Source organism: Acipenser ruthenus, chromosome 9 (genome assembly GCF_902713425.1).
Source record: "Acipenser ruthenus chromosome 9, fAciRut3.2 maternal haplotype, whole genome shotgun sequence".
In the NCBI taxonomy this organism is placed as follows: Eukaryota; Metazoa; Chordata; class Actinopteri; order Acipenseriformes; family Acipenseridae; genus Acipenser; species Acipenser ruthenus.
In genome coordinates, this window is record NC_081197.1 from 41165897 (window position 1) to 41185103 (window position 19207).

General features: G+C 37.9%; 1 protein-coding gene across 1 annotated transcript in view; it reads right to left on the reverse strand.

The window, feature by feature from the left end:
• The window catches only part of LOC117405705 (integrin beta-like protein 1), a 93460-nt gene that overhangs the window by 71058 nt on the left and 3195 nt on the right, over positions 1 to 19207 (reverse strand). Inside the window, exon 2 of the mRNA XM_034008995.3 lies at positions 17442 to 17644. Coding sequence (XP_033864886.3) covers positions 17442 to 17644 — 203 coding nt within the window. The remainder of the gene's footprint in view (positions 1 to 17441; positions 17645 to 19207) is intronic.

The window sequence follows — 19207 nt, forward strand, 5'->3', positions numbered from 1 at the left end:
TGTATGTGAAAGACTACTATATTAATGGTATTTTTTTAACACATACATTACATTTTTATCTCAAGCACACTCAAAATAAATACACTTTTCAAATCAGAGGCAGGACAAATCCAGATGCAAGTACAGGTTCCAGAGCAGTAATGGGCAAGCACATGATCATAACACAATACTTACAAAACACATAAATTGCAAATAGAGAAAATAGTTATTCAGTCATAAGAAACTTGTCATGCGAAACTAGCAACCTTGTTTATGCTATATTTAACTAAATAAAATATGTATGAGACAGGTACAACATCACATAACATACAGAATCCCCTCTCAAGCATAATAAATAAAAAAGTAAATGAACCAATAGTTAAACAAACAAATGAGCATAACATGAATAATCTACAATTTGCAGTTTTAGAAGAAATAAAATGTGATAATGTACAACACAGAAGAATAAAGGAAAATAAATTGATAAATAGACTCAATGCCATGATGCCTGAAGGTTTACATAGAAAGGAATAGTAGATCGCTACATCATTAACTATGTATAAAATGACATCAAACACATTAATAGATTCAAATAACTGAGTGTAGTTGCCATGGCATCAAAAGTATACACATTTCCACTTTTTGTTTTTAAAACACACTTTCCCTTGACAAAGGTATGTGAAACATACTGAAAGGTTGGGAAGTTGGCTCTTTTGAGCAAAAGTATATGCAAGAGGTTAGATCTAGCCCATATTAACCAGAAGGCATACTGCAGTTTGGAAGGCCTGGTCATGTTCTATAAATACAGACTCTTATATCTAAGATCTTGTTATCTTGTAGCAACAGAGCAGTATTTAAAGATAATACTGGTAATGTATTAAAAATAACTATCACATTATAGTTTTTTTTTTTTGCTATAGAGTTTAAGTATTAAGGCTGATTTATCTTTAAGATTTTTCTTTCAGTTCTCAGTCTTTACAAAATTAATGGATTGGGTGTATTTTTTTCTGCTTGAGTTGGCCTTCATGCCCTCAGAAACCAAGATAAGGTTTTCTAATTATTCGTGTTTTCAAGCGGACGGCGAGATCCCTGAAGTAAAATAAATTATTAAGATCTGTATCAGAAGTTATCTTGTAGAATTTTAAAATAATTTCTTACTGTTTTGATTCAGATATTAGAGCTGGTGTTTTTATAGCTCAATTATTTAATTTAATCACCATAACTACTGTTACTTTTTTCCATGGTAACCTTTTTTTTTGGCCCACTTGCCAAATTACGTAACTATCGTTTAGGATTTGTAATGCTGAAATCAGGGATGATGTCCTTGTTTGAGATGAATTTGTTGAACTGGTATTTATTTTATTTTCAGATGTGAAATGCTCCTCCTGGTTGTTTCATTGGAAACATGCACCTCCTGCTTATCATCATCAAACTGCTAGTATTTAAAAAAGGATCTAAAAGCTCAAAGAAGGGATCAAAGGGCCTGTGTGTGATTTTTTTTTTTAAATAGATGCTCAGTAAATCGGATCACTAAGCAGTGAATGGCAAAATAACACAGAATACATTTCAGTGTAGTTCTAAAACTTAACGGACCTATAATAATAATAAAAAAAAAATGTTTGCATAGTGGACTGGCTCAGCGAGAATGGAAATACCCAAACAGCAATGAACAGTGAGTAGGCAAGATTTGCAAGAACCAGACTTTTGCTGTCTGGTCAGTGGTTCTGACCGTACACGGTACAAATTCCCTTAAAACCGGATGTCCGGTCCAAAACCGGACAGTTGGCAACCCTAACTGGAACACAACCCTACTCACCATGTTCAAGTCAATCCACACAGGTACTGTGGATTAATAACGGGATGCCACCAACCTCGTAATTATAATTCAACTCTGGTCTTTTTGGTTCTCTCACTGTGTTTCTGCTTGGATCATTCTCTGCTGCAACTGTGCTGCTATTCCTCAATAGCCCATATAACCACACCTCCCTCTCACTATCCGCAGCTTCCTTTTTATATCCCATAATTCCCGCCCAAACCAGATCATCTGACTTTACAACCCAGTGTGTTCATGGGAGTTGAAGTTCTAATATACATTATGTACAATGACCAAAAAAAAAAAAAAAAGTGAATTCAGTCTGGCTGCAAAGGCAAGACATCAGCCCTCATACTATTCTGATGTCTTCCCTTTGCCTTAAAGCTTGACCATTTATCACACATCCTCCCCTCCAGCTCAGACCTACCGGGTCGAGCGGCCATTCTACCCCAACAATGTACTCTTGCCAAGCCCATCTGCGTTAGCGTTTTTTTTATCCACTTCTGTATTCTACTGTAAACTTGTATTGTTGTAGCACTAAGACCCACCTGGTCACTTTTGTGTTTCTCTCTATTTTCCTCCATCCACTTCAGTGGTGAGTGGTCTGTGACTAATGTGAACCTACAATCCAACAAATAATATTTCAGAGTATCTACTGCCCATTTTACTGCTCAACACTCTTTTCTACCACTGCATATCTAGACTCTTGTGATAATAATTTGCGGCTGAGGTACGTTGCCGGGCGTTCTTCACCATCGAACATCTGGAAAAGGACAGCACCCACTACTTCAGAGGCATCTGTTTGTACAATAAAACATTTAGAAAAGTCTGGAACTCTTAATACGGGATCCTTACACAGGATTTCAATCACTTGTTTAAATGCTTTATCTGCTGTTTCTGATCATCTCACTTTGAGGGGTCCCGATTTTTTAGAATGAGGTCAGATAATGGAGCTGTTATCGCTGAAAACTCTGGTACGAATCGGTGTTAGTAACCGGCTAGACCAAGGAATGCCCTGACCTATTTTTTAGATTGGGGTATTGGCCAGGATTTGAAGGCCTCAAATTTTACTTAATTGTGGCTTTATTACCCCTCCCCCTACCACTTACCCTAAATATTTGGCTTCTGTTACCCTATACAACACTTCTCAAACTGCCCAAATCAGATCACCTAACTTTACAACCCAGTGTGTTCATGGGATTTGAAGTACTAATATACATTATGTACAATGGCAAAAAAAACAAAAAAACTCTTCAGTTTGGCTGCAAAGGCAAGACATCAGCCCTCACACTATTTTGATGTCTTCCCTTTGCCTTAAATATATATTTATATTCAAAACTGATTGAAAATGCACCTTAGAACACTGAACATGGTTGTAGTGTTCAACTGGGGTTTCTACTTCTCTTTTGTATGAAATTCAAACATGAATATGGCAAGTCTTGAAGATGACTCCCGCATAGGACAGACCTTACACCTTGATTTTGTAATCAAAACGTCATGCACGATACAGTAAGTGCCATTTCAATGGCTTTACACATGTTTGAAGGCCAGCTAAGTGTACCAGGAATATATCTGATGGGACTGATCTACAGTATATAGAAAGCCTCTAAACTACTGATGTTGAAGCAGAGCTTATTGTGGGAGTTGATGCTGTTCCACCAAAATGTTAGCAACCTAATGCTATTGTTCTGATTACTGGCTTATGAATACATTTGCCTTATCTAACCAAGCCACCAGTACATTGTCCACTCTCTCTGGAACATGCAAGGCTTGACAAATGCCCACCAGTTCCTTTGGTTCAGTTAGTATCCACATGTGTGGAGTAGTGGTTAGGGCTCTGGACTCTGGACTCTTGACCGGAGGGTTGTGAGTTCAATCCCAGGTGGGGGGACACTGCTGCTGTACCCTTGAGCAAGGTACTTTACCTAGATTGCTCCAATAAAAACCCAACTGTATAAATGGGTAATTGTATGTAAAAAAAATAATGTGATATCTTGTAACAATTGTAAGTTGCCCTGGATAAGGGCGTCTGCTCAGAAATTAATAATAATAATAATAATAATAATAATAATAATAATAATAATAATAATGATTGATTAGGGTTTCGTCTTTTCAGTTAAAGCTAACCGAGATGGAGTTCCCTGGTCTCCTGGTAGGCTCTGGCCTGTCCAAAGAAGACCAGCTTGGGAAATAAAAAAGGTAAAATGGTAATCTCATATGGTTGCTGATAAACTATCAGTTTCTTACCTTGCAAAGGTCTTGAAAGCCAGTCACCTTTTGGTTTTCCACATCCAAGAGTTTCAAAATAAATCTGTCAGGGCATTTTAACCTCAAGAGGCTCAGCACATCTGTTACTGGCAGCCAGACATCCCTGGATGCACAGGTTGAGAAATCCTGCTGTCAGGACCTTCCTTGCCATTGGGAATCCCTTAGGAAGCAGGTTGTTATTCTTTGAGCAAATCATCTGGATCAAAGCTGGGCTGCATCTATCAGATCTTTGATCTCTAACAATATATTATTACCCTCCCTTGGTGAAGGAGCTCCTGCTCTCAGCTTAATAATCCATGGGAACAAATACAGTGAGATTGTTATTCCTGTATGCTGTGCTTATGTGCATTATAATGTATAAGAGTTTCCTCTGGTAAATCTCCTTGCCAAATTTTCCCATACTTACATTATGAATTTAGATTGTTTTACCATAGTTAAACAATTGCTTTAACATCCATGGATTTATCCGATTTGCCATGATTTCAACATACCTTTCTACACATTCACCATGGTGTACCCCAGAAAACACTGATAATCAATCGTCTTAATGTAGATCGGAAAATACCCAAGAATCAAAAGCAGCATGGCAGTGACAAACTACCCCAACAACCAATCCATAAATCAAAATACTGAACAACATCCATTTAAGATATTTTGCTAAATCCTTTCATTTTCAAGAAAGGAGATTTGAACCAAACTACTAAGTTTATAGATATATATATATAATGTGTGTGTGTGTGTGTTTGTGTGTCAAGGCCCGTTTTAAAGGTTGTACAACTTTACAACAGCGATGTGCCCATTTAAAAAAATAAAACACTGTTCAAAACCGAAAGCAAATCGTGCCAATATGTCTTCCAAGCTTAGTACAGCATCTCACAGTTGTACAGTATAACTCAACACAAAAAACATTTCAAATGGTATTTTGCTCCAGAAATTGGTACTTGGCTGAAACAGAAAAATCTTTCTACAGTAAATGTTGAGATTATGCTATTCTGTACATCTGTCTTTAAGCACTTTCTATGTTGGTTGTAGGGTTTTCTTGTTGTTTTTTTTGTATTAAATGTACAGTACTTTAATAAATCACATCTGGTCAGCATGTAATTTCTAGGTACAAAAACTTATTTTCAGAAAAATGTAATTACTTTAAAATTATAAACAGATGTATTCATATTGTTCATAACTTAAAACACTCATAAATTGTTAACTCAAGCACTAATAACAAACTACTAGTCGTACTAGCATGGAAAGTAATGTTATTGAATTACATACCGCTTTGTAGTTTTCCATATATGAAATCCAACATGAAAATCTGCACTACTATTATGGCTTCTGGTAGACTTTTGCAATATCATTTTGTTGTTTCCATGATGTTAAATAAAAGCTTGAAATTATGTTTATATAGTTTATGTTTCAATCCTAAAATTCTAGGTGATGCAAAACTTTTGGCGGTAGCTATAATTGAAACTTCAATAACAATACAAACTTGTTAATATAAATCTTGTTTACAAAATATAATAAAATGCTGCCCTGCAATTTCCTTAACGGTGTTTCACCTCTGTATGATATTGTATGCCAACAGTAAATGCTGGCAAGTTGCTGACTAGACATGGCGGCTGGGTTATTTTGTTTATTTATTTATTTATTCTATTTATATTGTCTCACATCAATACCCAATTATTATTATTATTTTTTTTTTTACAAAAACTACTGTGTCTAACATAACAATTAAATACAGTTTCTGCTTTGATGAACATAAAGGTACATAAAAACAGACAAAAGATTGTTTGACATTTAAACATACTGGGAAAAGGCTTAAGTCTATACTGATACCTTATTTACACAAATAGAATAGGTGCTGTATTGGTACTCCTGAATGGCCCATGCCTTTTCTGTATAAACCCAGTTGTGCCCCTGTTGCAACTAGTGGTTCATTTTTGTTACACGATACGTCAGCAGGAACTTGGAGATACTATGTTAAGAGGCTAAGGCCATACCATGCATCAGAAGAAAAAATGTACAATGCTAACACCCTCAAATTAGAAAGGGATACGCCTCAGTACCAGCACCAACTGATTAACAACAGTGCTCCTTTATATTGTGCAAGTTACAATTAGTTGGATAAAACCATTATCCTTTACTAATCCCGACAGCCTTTTTAATGATCTACCTGTGGTGCCCTTAACGTAAATACTGCCTCTTTTCAAATCTATATTAATTCTGTGGTATTTCCTCCTGTGGGTGATTTATTGACATTACTAAAGGCAATACAAAATACAGTGGAGTGAGGCTGACTAAATGTTAGGTTTATACATTTTTGAGGTATTAAGATATCATTCAAATAGACCCCACTGAGGGGTAAAAAATAAATTCTGGGATTGGTAGGTGCATAACTCATCCAGGGAGCTTGCATAGCTAAGAATACAATACACATCTCCCCTATGAACTTATAAATCATATGACTGGTCTTCTTAGACTGGAGAGTATTGTATAATGCAACACACAGTACTGTATTTGATTTATAGAGAATGCTGACAGCAAAGTATAAATTACTTCAAAATAATAAATCTGCTTCACTGAGTGATTAGCATTAAATTAATTTGTGCAAATAAAAATAATTATAGATGCGATGTGGGCCAGCATTTCAGAAAATTGCTGCTGTAACTGATTTGACGGATGTCTTTTTTGTATTATTGTATTGCCACACTTTACGTAGCATCAGTATAGAACAGGTAGAACCAATACAGACAATAGGTCACAGCCTCACATGACTTTATAGAACAAGGAAATCAAAAAACAGAACCTGTGCAATACTGACAACTTCAATAAATTAAGCTGGAATCTAGTTAGGAGGCAGCTACAGTATAGACAACATCAATAAAATGAATTTTATATACCTCGAACACTGTAAAATGATGAGAGGGTGATAACTAAAGCCTCAAGCATTTTAAGTTGTATAGGACTGATCTGTAAAATGCACTGGCAAATCACATTTGTAAAATGGAAAATATGTAAATGCTTGGTTTTACTTGGCAACAACTGCCTGGGAAATTTCCCAATACACCACACAGGAATGTTTCCCAAAACAGTAAGAATACTGATTTGCTAACGTGCAACATAGGCAATGACTGATGATAATGATTCCAGTAAATCCAAACCAAATCTTTAAAGCTGTTTCAGAAATGAATGAATACAGATAAATACATGTTTAGATAAATATGTTTCATTATAGTCCAGGGTAACGCAAAGCTGCTCTATGTGATGAAACTAGAGATGCTGTTCGTACATTGAAATGAAGCAGAATAGAAAAGAAAATATATTGGCAGTGTTAGCAAGTGAATTTCAAAAGTGTCCCTTCCAGGCCATGGAGAAAAACTAAACTGACCAAGGAGGGGGAATCTACAGAGAAGTAAAATACATTGAGAAACTGAATTAAACACAGCAGGCACTATTGAATTGATCAACATAGTGGAGAATCATTTATACCATCTTTGAATTTACAGCTGTATAGGGGACTGTATGTTAATGATGTTGCAAAATGAGGTGTGGTTTTTGTAATGCATTTCTATTTTATATGTCGCTATGCTTTGTCTTTCTATTTTTTGTCTTCTATTCGAATTTTGTAAGTTCTCAATGTAAATGCAAGCTTGTGGAAAGTTACTGATTAAGGACACTTTTCTTATGTAAGATATATGGAGGTTGTCGATGACTTGTACTCTTTCTGTGTTTTGTAATCTCTTGTAGTAATATATCTTATTGGCAGGGTGTGTGGATTGTGAGGATGTTTCTTAGAAGGACCAAGAGGATACCAAAGCTGTAATGGAGAAAAGTAAAAATCCACACAGTAAGACACACCGGTTAACACTGACATTCTTGTTTGATTTTTGGAATTATCAGATTGTTTTAGAAATGTCTTCCTTTTTATACCCTACATTCACAATGGGGTACTTTTGTCCAAGATAATATTCTGAATAAATACATATCCACCAGAAGGACAAAAAACAATGTGGTACATCTCAACACTTGAATGAGCAGAAGGGTCTGCACAAATGATGACCACCTCAGGCAAAGCAACTGTGACAAAGGCTAACATCTACTTTTTGTATTTTAAGACAAAGCGCTGAAAAGCTAGTAGTAAATAGTGCCAATGTCAAAACACCTACAGTAGCTTGAGCTGTGCCCTGGGCAAAGGGGTGGGGTTTGGGGCAGTATGCCCACGTGGCTAAAACAAACTCTCTAGAATGCCAGGCCAATACATGTGGCCAGCTGGGCACAAAATAAAGCACTAATGTGCCCAGCAACTTGTATGGCAGTGTTCAGTACAGTATGTTCCTAAAAATCCTAACTAGTTTTTAAGACAGGTAAAACATTTAAGAAGACGAGTCACCCGCTTTGATAGAGAATAGAATAGTTTATTTAGCAGACGCCTTTATCCAAGGCGACTTACAGAGACTAGGGTGTGTGAACTATGCATCAGCTGCAGAGTCACTTACAACTACATCTCACCCGAAAGACGGAGCACAAGGAGGTTAAGTGACTTGCTCAGGGTCACACAGTGAGTCAGTTGCTGAGGTGGGATTTGAACCGGGGACCTCCTGGTTACAAGCCTGTTTCTTTAAACACTGGACCACACAGCCTCCTATAATAGTCAGTGTTTTTCCAAAGTTTTTCTTTCACTCCATTTCAACGGTTACCGCCTATGAGTGCAATTAATCTGTATTGAAAATGCATGTGAAAGCAAAAAATTGTGGTTACTTGATACTTGGCTTTCCTTTCTTCCCATGTGATTTTGTTAACCACAAGATTAAATGTTATGCTCTGAATTGCCCAATTTACAATACAACTGTTTCAAATGACTGCATGTGCAATACGCAAACTATAAAAAAGAGTGGGGTTTTTGTATGTTACTAAATCAGAGAAATTTGCATCCCCATTTCTTGAAACCATTTAAAAAGACCAGATTTAATGCAGATGTTGCTGAAGAATAGCTGACTGGTGTAACAGTTCTTTAGATGTATGAACAGCTGCTTCTAAGTGACATTTTCACAAATCATAAATTCAACCTTGCCTTCCATGCGTTCTTTCCCAAGTTAAAGCTACCATGACAGTCCCCTCAAGGAAGAGAGAACTACAAAAAGACATTGCTTAGAGAACATTTTGCATAATTGGGTAGGATGGCCAAACAAATCACAAAAGGAAACACTTCTCTCTGTGAAAAATAATACTCTTTTACTAACCATTGAATAAAATACACCTTTGAAGTTTAGTGATATCCAAAATTGCTACCAAAAAAGGGACATTTTGTTATCATATTGTAGTGCGCAAGTTATATTTGTATTTGGACTAGTTTAAGTTGTAATAATAAAATATCTTATTTGAATTCAAGTCATGTAGAACCCACCTTGATCGAAATAAATCTGACTAGATAACGTTTCTAGTGTATACAAAGGAACAGTTTTATTAGAAATAAAACTAAATAAAGGAAAAATTAAAAAGGTGCAACAACTAAACTAAAATACAGAAAGGAAGAATTAACTAAACTAAACAGTACAGAAAACTAAGTTTAAACAACGACACCCCTCTCCCGCTGGTTGATTAGCGATCCAACGCAATCTATGGGAGATTACCTTAAAGGTTACAACTGCATTCCTGACAGATATTAAAAAAGGTTAGTCTTTAACAGGGGTATCATTGGTAACACAAATATTTACTTTTGTTAATATTTGATAATCAAAGCATCGTTAAAATCAGTCTCATATATATGTTTTGGTTCAGAAGGCAATTCTCACTCTTGCGAGATAGACGCTCTCTGCGTCCAGACAACCTATCAATAATTATCTATTACCAGGACAGCTAAATTTGGATTCTAGCCTTGAACACAGAATGATAATTGCCTTATAAAACCCACATCAATTTGTATAAATCACATACAAACAAATACTATAGTGTTCATTAACTCAAAGCATGAATTGAAAGCAATAACACTTTTCTTACATTCTACCTAAAACAAAATGTTAATTTTACTTTAAGGTCTGCTTATTCTCAAGATCATAAGAGGATTAAAACACTACTTGTTGAACACTTATCAGACCTTCGCTGCCTACTCCAGCTGATCCGTGTCTTCAACAATACAGGCGCACGAGGGCGCTCTCCTGGTGGCAAGGACAGGTCCAGGTTCAGGGGTCTACCTTCCTCGTGTTTCATCTCCACTTCAGGGTACAAAACAAATGTCTTTGCAAAGAACAAGAGTCATTAACTATTTAGGTATTCCACTGAAACAGCAATTCCTCCACCAATATGTGCACTTTTTGTCCGGTTATGTCTGGGATATCTCACAGCAAAACTCTGGCACTGCTAGCTCAATAAATTGAATATATTTCAATTTATGTCAACTTCAAATGTTCATCCAACTCTTTCTAAGGTGATCAATTGGGGCTAAGTTAGAGATTTGACTACAAGTACTTTTAGGATTTTAGACTCTTATCTCGTATTAGAGTGTCCGTAAACGGTATCTCTGTTCCAGCTGGTCGCAGGCTGGATCTTCAGCTAGTCACAGTTCATAGACTTGTTTGTGTATCGAGAACCTTGGATTTAGTATCGAGAACCCTGTTTGAGTATCGCACTCATTTCTCTTTACCCCTGTGATTGGATAGTTTGGTTATTTTGGGCGGTGCCTGAGTCCACATGGAGTATTTCCCATTGGTTGTTCTAGTTCCGATGCGGCCCCTTGTTCTCAATTGGTCCACTATTCCGCCCCCTGACGGCTGGATTTATGAGATGGTCTGTTTTCTGTCCTAGGTGTCATAGCACCCATAACTGTCTGGTTTGCGCCGCCAAAGGAGTCATTCAGCGATCGTGAAGATAAACCATTTGTCCAGTATTTAGTTTATGACTCTTTTTAAAAGCATTCTTTGTCAGTGGGGGAGTTTGTGACCAGGAACCAAGTAGACACAGAGAATGGCTTATTATGGCTATATTATGACCCACTCTGATGCAACAATATATAAAAAAAATCTATTATAGGGTCTGGGAAAAAACTAAAATAACATCAATCTCAGGAAAAAAATGGATCTATTAAATGTATTTTTGTTTTTCAATCATGAAATTCTAGCTTCTGGATTAAAGTCTACTGTATAACCAAAGTCTTCCCTCTGATAAGAAAGCTCAAACTGTAACAAATGATTAACTTTGAGATGAAAGGATGGTTATTGTTAATTTTATTCTATTCTTGCTGCCTGTATTTTGAAAAACAAAACAAAAAAGTAATCATAAGCCTATTAAGAGAGTTGGGAAAGTTACTTTTAAAAAGTAATCCGCTACAGTTACAAATTGGGTAGCACTTTATATGAAGAGTCATTTACAACAACGTCTCACCCGAAAGACAGCACAAGGAGGTTAAGTGACTTGCTTAGGGTCACACAATGTGTCAGTGAGTGAGCCGGGATTTAAAGTGAGACTTTAGCGGCCACTAAAAATGCGGCATATGTAAAGAATAGTTTTACCTTGCCGTTCTGCACCCTCTATAAAATGAGCACTTTGCCATTACTAATCAATTTAAATGATACTGAAATGTATTCAAATGAAGAAAAGAGCATGGAATTGGAATTGGGCAAGGATCTGGAATACTAAGCGGGCGCAAACATTATAATGAGATGTAAGGATTTTGTCTTGCACTTGGGTTATTGCTGACCCTCCAAAAACATTGCACCTCCTGTTACAAGGTGCAAACCATTGTAGAAGTGAGTAATTAAGAGCTGTATAAAACCACACACCCTCAGAGACCTGTCATTGGCCGCAGGATGACTGCTATTAATACAATAAGAGCAAGAAATACAATAACTTTTGTTCAAGCAAAGTACAAGTGTGACAAACCACAATTCAATAATACAGCAGATAATAGTGATAGTTACATCAGGATATGATTAAATACAAAGTACTACAGGTTAAACACTTGGCAGATTACAGTATTCTGAAATACAGGATTAAATGCAGTAAAATAGGGGGCAGATAAGAGCAAAATAAAGCACATTTACATGAAGGGTGATAGTGTCCCAGGATACAAACAGAGGAGTTCTACAGGTGCTGTTTGAAGAGGTGAGTCTTAAGGAGGCGCCAGAATGTGGTCAGGGACTGGGCAGTCCTGACATCTGCAGCTATGGTACACTTCCTGATGCGGCGATGCTTGACTCTTGTTGAGGACAAGCAGGACAACCTTCTGAGGTGAAGGGCAAGACGAAGAAGACCCTTCATATTAAACCCAGGGTCACAGCACTGACTTTCTCCACTATAGAGGACTATATGGCCTCTTTCGTACCATAACTGATGTTGGCTGAGGCTTTTCTAAATAACTCAATTTCATGCTGAGTGACCACAGCCATAAGGACACTCAGCTCCTCCTCGAAACATTTCTTTTCCATGCACCAAGAGGACTTTTCTGCCCTTCCTCCGACATATTATTTTTTTTTGGTTTGATTTTCATGCTCCACAAACCGAAATACAGCACCTACTGCTCTCTGTATTCCTAACTCAGCTCACCACTGGGCTGTAAGTGCAGTCCCTAATAGCCCAATGCACAGGCAGCGCTCATTGCTACCCGCATTATCATGATTGCAGCTCATCATTTGTGCGTGTTGAGTAATTTGCATTGCTCTTAAGCTTACATAGGCCTGGCCGCTAGGCAATTTTGATTTTTCAGCCACAATTGTTTGCACTATGCCTATCCTTACATCAGCCCCTTAATGTAAGGTGTTATCCCAAATTGTTACTTGTCAGGCACAGTTTACATTCTACAGATCAATTCTTGAAGATCCAGCTATCAAACCTACTTGTTCCCTTCTTTGACCCAATTTTCAAGCAAGATGTTCATGTGCCATGTAAGGTTTGACTTGCACTGTTGAAGTGTTTTGGGATTTTTATGCATTAGCCATAGTCGTTTTTTTTTTTTTTTGTTTGTTTTTTTTTACAAATATAACTAAAAGTAAATATTCTTTTTTCACATAAAATCAGTTACCATATTTTGTTATCTTTCTGGAAAAGGAACTATTGCAGTTACACATTACCAAAAAATGTAATCAAGGCCAAACAAGATACTGAAAACAAACTACAAAACAAAAAGTGCTGTGAATAAAGCGATCGCTACTCCGCTAGGATACATTCTATACTTGGTGGGACCTAAAACCTCCAAATGAATCCCCGTTTCAACTAAAAATACAAATCCTGTTACACACGTGTCCAGCGCTCCAACCCTGATAAACATACTGGGAGGCATTGGCTTCTTTAGCTTTGTTGTCTGGTCTTGTGGTCAGTTGCATAAAACGCCTTAAGATAACTTTTCACTTAGTTTTCCCCTTCAGTGTTTCTTAAGTTTAAGTGCTTGCAGAAAGCAGCTTAAAATGTGCAATCAATAACCTAGTTAAGGGAAATGTATCCTTAAGTATTAGACTTAAACATAATACTTTAGTTGTTTATGCAACCAGCCCCTGGCCCTTAACTCATGGCCTTGTAGCAGCCCCGAAGTGTGTCAGCTGAGCCTTTGTATCACGAGACACTCTGCCAGGACACGCCCACCTACTGGTTAGGGATCCGCAGCTGACCAATCATCAGCTGCTTATCCCCACAACCAAACACAGCAGGTAGCAAGTCCCAGATGGAGCGTCTGACTCTAATAACTTCACAAAACAAAACAAAAAATAAATCAGAAAAAAACATTATACAGCAGGCATTTGCTTTAAAAAAAAGCCACCAAACAGAATTTCAATCCTAACTGATGCTTTAAAAAAAAGAGGGCAAAAAGCCCAGAAAAAAAAACACTAGAGTGTTATTAACCTCCCCATTTGACAAGGAAATAAAATCCATTATTTAAATTTTTTCCCCCATAAAACATATTTTCAATTATTCGAATCACTAGTTAGCAAACAGCCAACAAGATCAAATAGTACTCTAACTATGAGAAGGGAAGTGCCAGTATTTAATTACTTTACCTTCCCCCAGGGTGTTTTTTTTTTAATATTCAAAAGGATAAAAAAAAATACAGCTGTTAAAATACTTAATTTTAGATAATGGAATTCTAATCAAAATTAGGTCTTAAGATACAAACTACATATGTTCTTTAAATAATAAAAACAAATTATAGAAGCATATTTATTGTTTACTCATTCTATATATGAATGTTCTAAACACTAGGTGTGCATTGACATTTTCTTCTTTAAGAACATCTCTTTATTTCAAATTATTCATCTATATTGTTATATAAACATATTTTTAGAGGTACAGTTTTTTTCCCCCCAAAAAAATTAAAATCACAAATTCCAAGTGATTTTCCACACAGGTATAGTTAACAAGTGGAAACTACCATTAAAACAATGGGAACATAATGTAACTTTAGTCCTACTTGCTTTGTTGCTGTACTGTTGATGGTTATGTGAAGATCATGTAAACTCTCCTTTGGGAACTAGACAACATGCTTGATTCCTGCAGAAGTGCACATTCAAGCTCATAGAAACTTAAAGGACTTGTGTGGGCATCCATCTCTTTGAAAACTACGCCCAATGTGTCATCTCACTACCAAGAATTGGTATCCAACAGAGTTTTATTTTCTTTTTAAATAGTGGTTATGAGAGATTTAGGGTAGGGGCCCGGTGTCACTTACAAAGCTATGAGTGAATGCACACGCATGCATTGTGTATAGCAGGGGATAATCTCATGGGAAAAAATCAACTCTCATTAATACGAATTTCAAGGGACCACCAGGAAAGATTCTGGCTGGGGATCTCAAGCACAATAGAAAGAAAGCAATGCTGATGTACAGGTAAGTAAGCTGGGCTGAGTTGAGTGGAGGACTGAGGGGGGTGACGCTGGGACACCAGAATCACTGTCGAGTCCTTGAGTTGTCATGGGCTAGTCAACAAAACACAGAGGAAGGAAGGTGCCCACTTGAAGATCCCAGAGACGTACCCTACTTAGCTCAATCCAGACAGTTATCACCGCACTGTGGTTGATCCCTGGAGCCAGCATCACAGCCGTTGTGTGTGCTGATGTGTTGGGGAGGCAAAATAAGCTGATCCCTGTAGCCAGCATTACACTTCAGCTATCAACACCAGGCAGAAGGATATCTACATCATCAGATGGAAAGAAATGCAAATGGATGGAGATGCAGATGGATCACATTAGTTTACTGTAAAGCTACGTCTTAGTTGGCACTTATCTTGGCGAGAGCCGAGTTCAAATCAGCATAAAGTTTTAACATCTACTCTCATGTAATGGAAATCATGAAGATCTGGATACAGCCAGTGACTGCTGTGAATAGTGCAGCTGGCAACAAGGTAAAGACAGCTGACAGGAGGAAAGAGACCCCATTGGGGCTGGCAAGGGTTAGCTACCCTTGTCGACAGTATCCAGCTATGTGTTCTAAGGTAAACAGGATGCTGGAGACACCCACCCAAGGCTTCTAAGAAATTAAAGAGAAAAATACCCCTAGAGTCTGCGAGAGCGGGGGCGGAAGATGACTCTACGTTGGACAACACGGTTAATAACTTAGGAACGGAAACGGATATGAGAATGGAGAGTACTTCATAAAAGACTAGTTCAAGATCTGCAGTTAGCAAAGACATGGAACTCCAGGTTTGTGTCTGCGGCTGGAGCAAGGCGACAACGGTCAGGGGTTTGAAGATTCATCAAGGGAGAACGAAATACTTGAGGGAGAAGGGACAAGGCCCTTGCATTGATCAGTACTTTTTACGAAGTCAGTCAAGTCAGTCGAATGAAATCCAGCGACAGGAAGCAAACCACAGTTTGCAGGATATCAGCACCCTTGTCATAGACGTGAGGAGGACTTGTATGGATACAACTAGTTATGAACTGAATGATCTTTGCGAATCCTGTCAGATGAACCAGCGTAAGAGAGAAAAGAACCTCAACGGGCCAAGAGCTTCTGAGAAAACTGTGTGGGCCACAGTAAATGGATCTCTGTTTTGCGTTGGAAAAGTTAAGTGGAACAGTTGAAAATTAGCTTGATAAATTTGGGGACATCATCCGCACATATGGAAGCAAGAGGTTTGGAGTTGGAAAAAGTACAAACTATTCCTGGAAAGTCTAGACGGCAGCAGGAGACTGAATGCTTAGAGAAAGGAGGCAGCTGAGGAAGCAGTGGAGAAGAGCAGAACAAAGTCAGAAGGAGGGACTCAATCTCTTACAAAAGAGGATGGAAGGTGCCCACTTGAAGATCCCAGGCTCTTATCTTGGCGAGAGCCAAATTCAAATCAACATGAAGTTTTAACATCTACTCCCATGTAATGGAAATCATTACAGTACCACTGAAATTAAATTTCATTTGCAATACAGTGAAAAGAGTTACACATTTAAAAGCAATGTGCATTTTATTGAAAATATGCTTGCGAGTGAACTTTTAAAAATGAACTGCACATTAAATCTGCATGTCCCATTCTGACCACAGGTATTTTTAAAACACATAACTTTAGCAAGGCACCCACAACTTCAGGTTATAGAGCAGATCGGAAATGATGATGACTTGCATCCACAGTTTGCTGTTCATAGGCCTGTACTATTGCATTGTTTTTCAGAATGGTTGACAAAGTGTTTGTGGGAATGTTGAAATCTGCAGCAACATCTTTCTTTTTCTTGTATGGTGGTGCATTATCCACCACTTTCAACATATTCGCTTTTGTCGGCAAGGATAATGCAAGTTTTTTGCACTGCTTCATGGAAAAGGCATTGATGCGTGAGAACTATGGCAACTTGAAAGCTGTGTCTATGGCAATATCATAGGATCAGCAATCCTAACACAGCACTAAAATACAAGTTAATGCAATGTAGGTTAATACATTTCTGAATATCCTTTACACTTTGCTGTTTGAACTAGGGCAATTTGTTTAATTAATTTCTCTTCCGTGGGGGTCTCCGAATTAATTTGCACAGAGGAAATTCAAGTTAAGTGAATTCATATTATAAGAAGTAATTTTCAATAAGCGACTGCTAAATTTGGCCAGGACATGTGGAAAATTCAGTATCAGGAAATGTGTTTAATTTCAGTTTGTTTTAATGAGAATTGACTGTATTGTCTAAAAAAAAAAAAAAAACTGTGTTATTATATTATACAAACACGAAATTGTATCATAACCTGTTTTTCTAAGTGTTGTAAAAAGCAAGAACAGAAAAAAATCGAATTTGTCTTAAAGAAGCTGGCAGCTAACCCAAGAGCGACTCTGGACTTGGCTAAACTCACCTTAACATACATACACACAATACATAGATTCTAAAAACTCGAAGGAATACTTACTGAAGTCTTTGAACTAGGCACTGGATAGCTTTTGGCTTAACTGAAAGACCCAGAATGTAACGCACACAGATTAATTAAATATTTTCTTACCACCACAGGTCTTCCCACCGTAAGTTGCACAGACCCATTCATGGCATTCACAACGCGGTCCATAATATTTCCCTGGGTCAGTCACTTGACATATGCATATCCCACAATCACATTCTCCTCTGCCACTGCAAATCAAACCATCAGGAGTTCTGCAGCGCCTTTCAGACGATTCTGCAGAGAGCTTGCAAACACCAGAGGCAGTCCTATAACAGAAAAGATCACATTATAACAGATTTCATTTCATAACACTATCGTTTCATGCATCAGGACCACTGACCAGTTGCATGAAATACCTTAAATGAAAACTCTCCTTTGTGCTTGTAGCAGGGCGATTGCCCTACACGTGTGTATTTAGTGTGGATATAATTTGTATGGGGAAATGGGTTTATTGTATGTCGTTGTGGAGTTGACTTGTTTAATTACATTTACTGTTTACAGATGGGCGCTTGATTGAGACTTGCTGCCTGCAAGGTTTGTTTGAGAGGAAGGGCAGCAAGTGATTGGCTGTGCTGGACCTCAATCAGCAGGTGGGCGGGTCTTGACCGAGTGTCCGTCAGTTCAAAAGCATCCGCGGGAGATGGTTCGAGGGGACTGTAACGCCATGCCAGAGGGGAGCGGCGTATACTCGAGAGGAGAGGGTCCGTGCTGCAGGAACAACCGCTACGCAACCCTGAGACTGCAAGCGGTGCTTGTGAAGGCAATGCCCAGCCAAGGCCGTATGAAGCAGCACGAGTCGTTGTATGAATACCGGCTCATAAGTAGGTTAGTTAGGGGATAGTGATCCCATGTGATGTATAACGAGGGTTACGTAGTGTAGCTGGTTCCTGGAGCGGGACGCCTCGTTTATAAGGCTAGCGCTCGCCCTCTGGGGCACCTTTTATTTGTAGTTTTTGTACAGTGTTTTATTTTGCCTGTTGTACAGCTTGGTGTATGTGTCCTCTGTGCGTTACCATGGCTGGTAACGTCACATGACCACCTTTACTTTCATTTTTGTTTGTATTAATAAATCCTGCGCGCCTGTGCCGGTGTTTCAACTCCACCCCCAATGTCTCTCTGTGTTGCTTGAACAGTGGTGATCCACGCATGTGACGTAAGACCCTGTCACAGTGCTCTAAATTGTTTCTTGGGTGCTGTAGAAAACAGCTTAACTCATGTAAGTTAATTTCTTAGATATTGGACATTTAACCTTCCATATTATACCTACATTTGATACAAAGATATAGAAATAGCCCTGTTTTGATTATCTACAGATCTGGTAATGCTTAGATCAATTGCCCAATAGACCCAAGCAGGGACACAATCCAAATCAAAACCACAAAAGTTGTCTGGGATCCACCACAGTTTATTGGGTCATTCATTATGAATGTAAATTATAAAGCTTTCTTTGAATCTAATATAATGCACAAGGACTCATGTCTGTTGCACCTGTGATCAGAAATGCAAAAATGCTTCCTGTATTATATTTCTTATATTAAGCAATCCAGGTGAATGCTGAGAAATATGTTTGTGTTTTACTAGAGCATATGAGATTTATTTTAAAGATTTGAGTAAGAACATAAGAACATAAGAAAGTTTACAAACGAGAGGAGGCCATTTGGCCCATCTTGCTCGTTTGGTTGTTAGTAGCTTATTGATCCCAGAATCTCATCAAGCAGCTTCTTGAAGGATCCCACGGTGTCAGCTTCAACAACATTACTGGGAAGTTGGTTCCAGACCCTCACAATTCTCTGTGTAAAAAAAGTGCCTCCTATTTTCTGTTCTGAATG